General features: G+C 41.4%; 1 protein-coding gene across 4 annotated transcripts in view; it reads left to right on the forward strand.

The window, feature by feature from the left end:
• The window catches only part of AFF4 (ALF transcription elongation factor 4), a 103,968-nt gene that overhangs the window by 73,051 nt on the left and 18,837 nt on the right, over positions 1 to 12,080 (forward strand). For all 4 annotated transcript variants that reach the window (XM_004384727.1, XM_023738995.1, XM_023738994.1 and 1 more), the window contains 4 exons: positions 7,413 to 7,467; positions 7,934 to 7,971; positions 8,454 to 8,616; positions 9,306 to 10,223. In XM_004384727.1, the coding sequence (XP_004384784.1) occupies positions 7,413 to 7,467; positions 7,934 to 7,971; positions 8,454 to 8,616; positions 9,306 to 10,223 (1,174 nt within the window). The remainder of the gene's footprint in view (positions 1 to 7,412; positions 7,468 to 7,933; positions 7,972 to 8,453; positions 8,617 to 9,305; positions 10,224 to 12,080) is intronic.

The following is a 12,080-nucleotide window of genomic DNA, read 5'->3' on the forward strand; positions in this document are numbered from 1 at the left end:
AGTAGGGTTGTTAACCAATGTCATAAAACAACACGTGTACTACTGTTTCATGAGAAACTATTTGTTCTGTAAGCCTTCACCTGAAGTACAATAAAATATTTTAAAAAAAAAATTGATGCACACATACAAGGAAGAAATACTGGTAACAGTTACAGTCCTCATTTCTGCAACTGATCATGTGGTTGTAACTGGTATTTAGAACTACCTTCTTCTACCACCCATCCCGTATTGCCATTGCCCTCAGCAAGCACCTCAGCTGGTCATGGTTCTTTGCTTGGTGGGGTGATCCAAACTTTCATTCCTAAAGGATCTGGAAATATATATCTATATATCATAATAGCCGTTAATAGTCTTGTTGGAATTGGGTTGCTGTAGTTTTCCATTGACTTTAATCACAGGGCATTGTAGTGCTAAGAGACATCCTAAGGGATCTTCTGTGTTCCAGACATACTCTTCTTTACCTCCATTATGTAATATCAATCTGATTTCCCCTTGATAGTCAGGATCAGTCACACCAGCCAGTACAGTAACTCCCTTCTTTGCCTGTTGATCCAGAGGCATGAGGAGCCCAAAGTGGCTGGGTGGCATTCTTAACTTCCAGTTCAGTGGAGTGAATCATTGTTATGTCTCCCAGTGGGAGCATTCCTCCCTTTGGAACTAAGACCCACAGAGCATAGAGTCATGGGGACAGGAAGCAGAAATTTTTCACATGAGTCACCAAGGGTGATAGTAGAGTGCCACTCCCATTTCCACCCCTTGATTCCTTGGCCCAGGAATCCTGGCTGAGGGAGAAACATCACCATATATTGGACACTAGTTTAGAGCATGTACAGCCTCCTGGAGAATATTGCCCCATCCCTGCAAGATACTGCCACCTAGCTGATGCTGTAATTGTGTCTTTAAAAGGCCATTCCATCGTTTTGTCAGTCTAGCTGCTTTAGGATGATGGTAAGACCAGTGAATTCCATGAGCATGGGCCCATGCTGTACTTCATTGGCTTTAAGTGAGTGCCTTGATCTTAGGCAATGCTAAGCGGGATACCAAGGCGGTGGATGAGGTGTTCTATAAGTCTATGGATGGTAGTTTTGGCCACCATCCCTGCATTCCTTGCATGCAGGGATGGCAAATCCGTATCTAGAATGTCTATTCCAGTAAGGATGAAACCCTGCCCTTTCCGTGATGGGAGCATCCAGTGTAATCAACCTACTACCAGGTTGTTGCCTGATCACCTCAAGGAGTGGGGTCATATTAGGGACTCAGTGTTGGTCTCTGCTGCTGGCAGATTGGGCACTCAGCAGTGGCTGTAGCCGGGTTAGTGGAACTCCATGTTGCTGAGCCCCTGCATAACCTCCATCCCTGCTACCATGGCCACTTTGTTCATGAGCCCATTGGACAGTGACAGGAGTGGCTGGGGAAAGAGGATGACTGGTTTCCAAAGAATATGCCATCGTATCTACTTGATTGTTAAACTCCTCCTCTGCCGAGGTCACCCTTTGGTGAACTTTCACATGAGACGCAAATTACCTTCACTACTTTGGCCCATTCAGAGGCGTCTGTCCACATACCTCTTCCCCATACCTTCTTGTCTCCAATTTTCCAATCATGATCCTTTCAAGTCCCTGACCATCCAGCCAAACCATTGGCCACAACCCATGAATCAGTATACAATCACACATCTGGCCATTTCTGCTTCCAAGCAAAGTGAACGTCTAAGTGTACTGCTCAAAGTTCTGCCCACTGGGAGGATTTCCCTTTACCACTGTCCTACAGGGAGGTCCCAGAAAGGGGCTGTAGTGCCGCTGCTGTCCACTTCGGAGTGGTGCCTGCGTATCTCTCGGAAACATCTGTAAACCAGGCATGAGATTTCTTTAGTCATCTGATTGTTAGGAACTCCCGATGAGGCCATAGGTGCAAAATGGGAGAAGGAAGGTAGTGTAACAGGAGTGGAGACAGTGGGCATATGGGCTACTTCCTCATGCAACTACTTGTGCCTTCAAATCCTGCTCAGGCTCAATCTCATATATATCACTTCCATTTAATGATGTTATGCTACTGCGCATGCTGACTTTATGGCTCTGTGGGTCATACAATACCTAGCTCAGGCTTCATGGTGACTTGGTGGCCCATGGTTAAGTGTTCAGTCTCTGCTAAGGCCCAGTAACAAGCCAAAAGCTGTTTCTCAAATGGAGAGTAGTTATCTTCAGAGGATGGCAGGGCTTTGCTCCAAAATCCTAATGGTCTGCACTATGATTCACCTGTAAGGGCTTTCCAGAGACTCCAGACAGCATCTTTATCTGCCACTTACACTTCAGTCACCATTGAATCAGCCAAATCATATGGCCCAAGTGGCACGGCAGCCTGAACCTGTTGCAGAGCCTTCTCTTGTTCTGGGCCCCACTCAAAACTAGCAACTTTTCGAGTCACTTGATAAATAGGCCGAAGTAGCACACCCAAATGAAGTATATATTACCTTTGAAATCCAAAGAGGCCCACCAGGCATTATGTCTCCTTTTTAGTTGTGGGAAGGGCCAGATGCAATAACACTACTTTCACTTTAGAAGGAATATCTCAAGATGCCCTACACCACTGGACCCCCAGAAATTTCACTGAGGTGGAACGTGCCTGAATTTTTGTCAGATTAATTCCCCACCCTCTAAAACGTACACGTTTTACCAGTAAGTCCAGAGTCATTGAGTTTTCTTCCTTACTAAGTCCAGTGAGCATAATGCCATCAATGTAGTGGACCAGTGTGATGGTTGTGGAAGGGAAAGGTGGTCAGGGTCCCTGTGGACTAAATTATGACGTAGGTCTGGCGAGTTTATATACTTCTGAGGTAGGACAGTGAAGGTGTATTGCTGGCCTTGCCAGCTGAAGGCAAACTGCTTCTGATGATCCTTTGAAAAAGGTACAGAGAAAAAGGCATTGGCCAGATCAATAGATGTACACCACATACTAGGAGATGTATTAATTTGCTCAAGCAATGAAACCGCATCTGGAACAGCAGCTGCAATTGGAGTCACCACCTGGTTGTTTTCAGTAATCCACTGTCACTCTCCAAGATCCGTCTGCTTTTTGCACAGGCTGAATAGGCGAGTTGATTGGGGATGTGGTGGGAATCACCACCCCTGCATCCTTCAAGTCCTTGATGATGGCAGTAATCTTTTTAATCCCTTCACGAATGCAGTATTGCTTTTGGTTTACTATTTTTCTAGGTAGGGGCAGTTCTTATGGCTTCCACTTGGCTTTTCCTACCATTATAGCCCTTACTCCACTTGTCAGGGATCCAGTGTGGGGGTTATGCCAGTTGCTGAGTGTATCTATTCCAGTTATGCATTTTGGAACGGGGGAAATCACTACAGGATGGGTTCGAGGACCCACTGGCCTACTGTGAGATTGACATGAGCCAAGACTCCATTAATAACCTGACTTTCATATGTCCGCACTCTGACTGGTGGGCCACAGAGACAACTTGGGTCTGCTGGAATTCGTGTCAGTTCCAAGCCATTATCTGGTAATTTGTGAAAAGTCTTACTTCCTTTTCCCCAGTGAACAGCTACTCTCATAAAGGCTGTAGATCCCTTTGGGGAAGGCTGGGAGAGATTAACAGTATAAATTTTTGCAGTCTATTGGGATCCTTCTTCAAGGGGACCTGGCCTTCTCTTCATTCAAGGGGTTGTGTGTCTGTAAACTGACTCAAGTCTAGAAATTGATTGAGGGGCCGTGTCTCCCTATTCTGGCTATTTGAGTTAGACTGCTGTTCACTTGACCTAGAATTCCTCTGCTTGTACAGATCAAGTAAATATTTAGTAGATTTCCCATCTGTTTCACTCCTAGAGACACCAGGACTAAGTAGCCAACGTCATAAGTCCATACTAGTCAGACTGTTATAATTACTGCTTTGACTTTGCTGTCCATTACAGTAACCACACCCATCTTGTCTTTGTCAATTGAGTGCTGCCACTTGGTCCCTACCACCATGGGGTCCAGTCAGCCCCATTGTAGTTAGATGTCTTAATTTAGTTAAGGCAGTTCCCACTGTCAAATCTGACTTACATAAAATAGCAATCACAGTAGTCTTCAAGGATGCTGGGGCTACTTTCACAAATTTATTCCTGACTATGATGGTAAAAAGTGTATCTTCTTGGCACTCCATGTGTGGTCTGTGGGTCTAACCTGATAAATCCATTCTAACATGCCAGTTTGCCTAAGCCTTTGGATACCTTCTATAGTATACCAAGGCAGGTCTGGTACTTCAACTTGATTTAGTGTAGGCCGTTGTGTAATCTGTGCTTCAGCAAACCATCCAAATAAACTATTAGATCCTTTCCTAACCTCTCGAGCTGAAACTTTGAAGAATCTGTGCTTGGTGGGCCTATATCCGTAAACTTGGACTGATCCAACATTGTGTTCCTTACACCATTGTCCCACACCCTTAATAGCCATTCCTTCACATGTTCCCCAGATCTTTGTACATGTTAGAAAAGTCAAGCAGTTGTTTTGGAGTATAGCGTACCTCCTCTTGGGTGGTACTTTGTACTTCACCTGTGGGGCTAGCTGGGACTCAAGTCTAATTATAGGTCTAGAAGCTAAAATGGGTGGTGGGGATGTGTCTTGAGAACATTCAGCACTATCTTGTAAGGCATCTACCTGGGGATACTCCAGGCAATGATTCAGATGCTGCCACAGGTGATGTCTCAGACAAAGGCTTTTCAAATACTGCTGGGTTAATCTCTCGTTAGATGGGGGTGCAGGAGATAATGGTTTTACTCAGGAGGGTGGCTTAGCAGACAAACATGGAGTAATCTCCAGATGGGAGTGAGAGGGCTAGTTCTGTTTGCAGGAGTGATGCAGTGGAATTTAGGGTCTCAGTATCCACAGCTTCCTGATTATCTGCCTGTATGTCCCCATCCCAAGTTTCAGGATCCCATTTCTTCCCAATTAATGCCCTCACTTTTAACTTCAGACTCCATTGGAAGTTGGGCATTCAGTTGGCATTTGTAATTCAGTCACTCTTATGATAAGACTCCGGGTTTGGTTTTCAGCAATATCAGCTCTGTTACTACAGAATAAGGCTTTCAGAGCACAAGTAGCAACTCAGATTGTTTATGTGATGCTTGAGCGGTGACTCTGAAGCCCTGAGCTCATCTTTTTCTTTTACCACTTTGCCTAGCAAAAGTAGGACCAACCATTCAAACTTCTTATACTTCTCATTTGACAGAATTGTAGAAAAGTATCAAACACATGATCACCCAGAACCTTGCCTTTTACCAATACTTGATCTATTGTGATGTTTTGTGTATTTCTATTGCCATCTCATGCCATGGGTTGATAGTGTCCTCTTTACTGCTAGAAGCAGAGTCATCGACATCTTTAAGACTAGCCAGACTTGAGAACCAGTTTATAGAACCCATCCTTACAATTTTATTTCTCTAGAACCACTCTTGGTACCAAGTGTCTTAGGCTTCTCTAGAGAAGCAAAACTAGTGAAGCATATAGAGGGGGGAGAGAGAGAGATTTATCTCAAGGAAATGACTCACGCAGTCATAGAGGCTGGCAAGTCCCAAGTCTGTGGGTCAGGAGTCAGGCTGGAAGCTTCTCCTGACCTTCATAGCTACAGGGGATGACAAACCCAAGTTCGGCAGGTCAGATGGCAGGCTCACAGGGTGCAGAGGCTGATGAATCCAAGATTGGCAGGTAGTTTGACAGGCTGCTGGCTCAAGTCCCAAGAACCAGAGGTCAGATGATGACAAGCTGGGTGCAGGATCCAGAGCGAGCAAAAGCTAGCAGGCTTTGCCAGAACATCCGTATATATTGGATACAGGCCACAGTGTTCGTATGTATCAGATGCAGGCCCCATCCCCAAGGAAAAATCCCCTTTACAACTGAGTGATTGATTATGTCAGATCAACTCATGGAGGTGATCACATTATATCATGAAATGGAGGATAACTGCAGAATTACATCATTACTTAACTGCCAAACCACCGAGAATCATGGCCCAGCCAAGTTGACATACAACCTTAACTATCACATATGCAAAGAACTGATGTGTGCCTACCTTGTATGTGCATATCACTTCAGTTTTGAGGGAACAAAAGCATGCAGGTCCTTGAGCAGTCAGCTGAAAGCTTTGACATATTCACATGTGTAAACTGATTCATTGAGCTGCCATTATTAAATCATAAGGGCTGAGAGAATTCAGAGTAAGTACATTTCCTTACAGGAAATCAGTCATAGAGATGCACTAAGCCCTTGTCCTAAAGAAAGAACACTCTTTTTCTCTGACCCACTTAATTGGGCCAGTCTTAAAATACTTTTCATAATTCTGTAATCATCAGGTTACTTTGTTTCAAAGTGGTCTTTTGTGTAATACTCTGAACTTAGGGTCAGATTTACAAACTCAGGTTAAACTTTGAGGGAAGAGTATAAGTACTTATTGGAGTGAAAGGAGGTTTCGTTCCCACTGATTAGAGACTGGCATGAAATCTTAAGAAGAAAGGTAATAGAACTACTGGTAATGAAAAATTAAAACATTTTTCTAGTTTCCCTAAGCTTTGTAATAATTTTTCCTTTCCTATAAAAAGGCAAGGAATGTTTCGTGGTTCATTACTGAGATTTTAATTTTAATGATTTGGTTTTTTGGCCTCAAGGAAAAGTTAATTATTTAATTTAACTTTAAAAAACAAATGCCAGAAACTGTCAGCTTATATGTAATATTTGTGTTTGTGTATCTGTATTTTTAATTTGATTTGAATTTATATCAATTAAGATTTGGAACTTGAAGTTTTTAATTCATAGATAATCATTTCTGTTATACAGCCAGGTCTTTTTACCCAAAAGTGTTATTTCTACAGAGGGCACTTGCTTTTCATAGCAAGGCATTTATGGACCAGAACTTTGACTTAAGGAATTGTGTTCTGATTTTTACAGCCACCCAGTTGCTAGCAGTTGTACAAATCTCTCTCCATGCATCATTTGGGATAAAGAAAGAATTGCTTAATGCTTTCATTTTATCTTCCTTCTTTATAGGAGTTATTTCTCTCTAGTGGACTGTTGAGTATGACTGTGATACTTTCTTTTAGTAATAGAATGTGTATGGAATTAAGGAAAAACTGAAGTGAATAAAAGTTTATAGAAGGTGGATTTTGTTTAATTTGAAAAGAAAGATGAGTATTTTATGGAAAGGTTAGCACTTGTGAAATGGATAAATTTCTGTTTTTTAAGTTTCTACTCTGGATATGAACCAAACCAGAAAGAGTAAGATTTACTATTCTGTTTTTTTTTTTTTTAACAACGAAATCTTTGACTACCCCAGTGATTGCTCCTAGAATTATTGGTAGATATTTAATACTCTGGTATGCCATTATAAACAGGTCCAAAAATAATAATTCCTTTCTTCCTTTTCCCTCTAGTATGTTAAAAGATGACTTAAAACTAAGCAGCAGTGAAGACAGTGATGGGGAACAGGTGTGTGTACTACCGTATGATTTTGCCAGTCTCATACAGTATCTGTCTTCTATAAGAATTTATAACTAATTCATTTATGATCTAGTTATTTAAAATAAGTTGTTCCTTCATATAAGCTTTCTGACACTGTAATGTTGTCGTTTTCTGCTCTTTTTTTTGTAAACTTTTAATTTTTTCTTATTTAAAAAGATTGGCTTTTCCTTAATACTTGTCATGGATCAGAACATACTCATGAAGCATGCCATTGTTGACTAGAAGGACTGTTAACAAAGCTTTTGATCCTGTCCCAGCAATTCAGTTATTCTTTAGGTAAAAACCATAATGTCATAGTATTATTGTCAAGTCAATATTGATGCACACGTTAGAGAAGCTAGTTTTTCTATTAAGATTCCAGGTGTTGTTCACATTAAGCAGGTGGAGTCCTATTTATTCTTTCTCAGATTTCCTTCTCATGCTTTAATTTTAGGATTGTGATAAGACAATGCCACGGAGTACACCAGGAAGGTAGGCTTCCTTTTATTTTGTTTTGAAGGGTTAGGGTCCGTCTGATGATACTGTAGTGATATAATAAGTGATTTCATAAATAATAAATATTGATTGTGGTGATGGTTCCATAACTGTGTAAACTGCCTAGAAATCATTTAGTTGTACACTTAAAATGGGTGAATTTTATGGTAGGTAAATTACCATAAAAGTTTTTAAAGGCAAGTATGATAGCTGAAACGATCCCTGGCGGCACAATTAAGCACTCGGCTGCTAACCAGTAGGTCAGTGGTTCAAACCCACCAGCGGCTGCAAGGAAGAAAAGACCTGGTGGTTTTTTTAAGCAAGTATTTATTTCATTTGTAATGAAGTTCTGGATTCATAGAATTGTAACGGCTTAACAAATTATAAACATTTTAAATAAAGTTGGTTGTTAATCTGAATGTTTTCCTGTTTTCACTGTAAAAAAAACTTTTGGTCATTTTATATTTTATCTCTTTTAGTAACTCTGAACCTTCACACCATAATAGTGAAGGAGCAGATAACTCCAGGGATGATTCTAGCAGCCACAGTGGATCTGAAAGCAGCTCTGGATCTGACTCAGAGAGTGAAAGTAGTTCCAGTGACAGTGAGGCAAATGAGCCGTCTCAGAGTGCATCTCCTGAGGTGAGATGGAGACAGAGGGCCTCTTCCATAGGCCCTCTCAAGGCCCCTGGTGACATCCAGTTAAAAGCTAACTCAAATATAAAAGGTGAAGGAAACAAGGTTACATACTCTTACACAAAGAAATTGAACTGTGTGTCTTGGAGGAGACTCCGATACTTCAGTTTCCCTGTTATTTGAGCAAACATTTTGGTCTAAATTAGGAACTGCTTGAGGTCATGTTGCAAGTCACTGAAATATCGAATTTCTTAAGTGTAGGTTTTACATTTTGTGTCTCAGCATGGTAATTCATGGATTTTGTTTGTGTGTGTGTTAGTGGATAAAAAGAGCTCTTACGCAGTATAATTTTACTGTAGCTTGATAAAATGTAGTTGAAAAATTTTATTGGTATCTACATCATTTGTTTACTTCCTGGAATTAAAAATATTAGTCATTTTTAATAATGCCTTTGAAGTTGGATTCCTGACAGGAATATTTGGTATTTAAAGGCCATATATGACATGAAGCTTATCTTCTCATTCAAGTGATTAGAGCTAATAGTCCTTTGGTTTGGGTCAGTCAGAACCATTAACCTCTTCCTGCTAGCTAATGCTTTTGTGGCATCAGGCATTATATTTTTTCTTCTTCCTTGAGATTGTAGAAGAGAGAGAAAGTTTCAATATCAATAAAAGCTTAATTATTTATGTTTTCAGCCTGAACCACCACCAACAAACAAATGGCAACTTGATAATTGGTTGAATAAAGTGAACCCCCATAAAGTGTCACCAGCTTCTTCTGTGGACAGTAACATCCCATCATCTCAAGGCTATAAAAAGGAAGGCCGAGAACAGGGCACTGGGAATAGCTACACTGATCCAGGTGGACCTAAAGAAACGAGTTCCGCTACTCCTGGGCGAGACTCCAAAACCATCCAAAAGGGATCAGAAGGTGGACGAGGGAGGCAGAAGTCTCCTGCACAGAGTGATAGCACAACCCAGAGAAGAACTGTAGGCAAAAAACAACCCAAAAAGGCCGAGAAGGCAGCTACTGAAGAGCCCCGTGGAGGCCTGAAAATAGAAAGTGAAACCCCAGTTGACATGGCCACTAGCATGCCCTCCAGCAGACACAAGGCAGCCACCAAAGGCTCGAGGAAACCCAATATAAAGAAGGAGTCCAAATCTTCCCCTCGACCTACAGCAGAGAAAAAGAAATACAAGTCAACAAGTAAATCTTCTCAGAAATCAAGGGAAATCATAGAAACAGATACCTCATCCTCAGATTCGGATGAAAGTGAGAGCCTTCCTCCGTCCTCACAAACTCCAAAGTACCCTGAGAGCAGTAGGACTCCCGTTAAGCCTTCCTCAGTAGAGGAAGAAGACAGCTTTTTTCGGCAACGAATGTTCTCTCCTATGGAAGAGAAGGAACTTCTTTCACCCCTCAGTGAGCCTGATGACAGGTATCCACTTATTGTGAAGATTGACCTGAATCTCTTGACTAGAATACCAGGAAAGCCTTACAAAGAAACAGAGCCACCCAAGGGGGAAAAGAAAAATGTGCCAGAAAAGCACACGAGAGAGGCTCAGAAACAAGCCTCAGAAAAGGTTTCCAACAAAGGCAAGAGGAAACATAAGGTTCGTAAAGGGTTTTTGTTGTTGTTTGTTTTTAAACCTCAGAATCTGAAACACTATGAAAGTATTAGTAAGCAGCAAAATTCCGAGGTGGGTCATGAGCTGTGAGGGGCAAAAAGAGTGAGTCCAAGGCCCAATTGAGGCTACATAGGAGCAGTACCTTGAGGGGCACTGTGCCTCTGCCTCTGCCTCATTTAGTTAAGCAGATCATTTCTAATCAAATAAGAAATGAGCCAGCGGTCCTGTTCAGACTATGTACTGGCCAGTGTAGAGGTGAGAGAAAGAGACTACAAACCGGCCTTCGTGACCTAAAATTTTGGTTTTAAATTCTTTAGTTGGACCATATACCTTCCAGGTTATTACAGTCCCTACCACTCTCTGTGTCCTATACTGGAACCAGCTCACACTTTTAAGATTACTGCCTAATCTGCATTCCAGCTGAAAAATGAACCCACTGATTTTTGTCATGTTCCTAAGAATTTCACCAATTCGCTGGGCATAGCTAGATCTCATGGTTAAATACTGCCAAGGTTATTTGGATTTAGAGACAAAACTTGGCCATTGTTAACTTGGTTGATGTCAGCTTTTTTGTTTTAGACCTAGGCAGTAGGAAAACTTGTGGGTATCTGTGACTGGAGGATAGTAGCCATATAATGAAAAGAGCTAAACAGCTATATAGGCAGACAGAGAGGGTCTTCGGAGAAAAACAACTTGATTTTTTTAAGCTATGATGAGAAATTTTTCGAGGAAAGCAAATTTTAATCTGTGTTGAAGAATACATATTGATATATGTTTGTGAGTATGACTATAAAAGGGTGAAAAAGTTAAGTTTGAGACAAGTGAACAGATGGGTATTAGAGTGGCTTCACCAGGGGAACTCAAAACACAGACCCCAGTTGGCCTAAGAATCCCATGTAAGAGAGAGAGGTTAGAGCATTTTCTTAAAGAAAGTGAGCCAGAGGTTTTCTTTTCTCTCCTTTTCTTAAAACTATAGTACTGTATGCAGGTGAAATTTATTCAGTCAAACTAGGGTAATAATTTCTGTAAAACTGAAGCTTATTCCTTTCAGTAGTATAGCTAATAAACCTCCATTATTGTAGCACAGAGATGCCTCACTTGACTCGTAAGCTGTTTAGGGCTGTTGGCCCCTACAGCCCGTGGTCTCTGATTACTGCAGTTGGTTATGAAGTCTACTCATAGAATTACATAGAATAATGGCTTGCATGTAATAGGCTCTGCTCTTTAGGAAACTAGTGTGTTTCCTTTGGGACTAGGAAAGAAAGGTCCTTTTGTGTAAAAAAAAGTACTACATGTTCTCTGTAAGATATTCAAGGGGCAGTGTCTGGTTCAGTCATAGAATTCTCACCTTCATGTGGGAGACCTAGGTTCAGTTCCCAGCCAGTGCCCCTCACACACGGCTGCCATCCTTCAGTGAAGGCTTATATGTTACTATGATGCTGAACAGGTTTCAGCAGCTCTTTTAGACTAAGATGGAATAGGAGGAAGGATCTGATGGTCTGCTCTGAAAATCAGCCATTGAAAACCCTGTGGATCACAGTGGTCCAGTCCGCAACAGATCATGGGGATGGTACAGGACCAGGCAGCATTTCGTTCTATTGTGCATGGGGTTGCCATGAGTCAGAGGCCAACAACAACAAGATATCCAAACATTAAAAATATAATACAGAAAGTGAAAGTCCTTTTTACTTTTTTTATTTGAATTTTTTTACAATATGTATAACTTGTAATAAAAAATACCCCCTTCTAGGGACAAGGAAGCTGGTGATAGGGAACCCAAGGTTGAGTAAGGATAGTGTTGATGTGTTGTGAGGTTGTTAACCATTGTCATAGGGCAACATG

Source organism: Trichechus manatus, unplaced genomic scaffold (assembly GCF_000243295.1).
Source record: "Trichechus manatus latirostris isolate Lorelei unplaced genomic scaffold, TriManLat1.0 scaffold00127, whole genome shotgun sequence".
Lineage (NCBI taxonomy): Eukaryota > Metazoa > Chordata > Mammalia > Sirenia > Trichechidae > Trichechus > Trichechus manatus.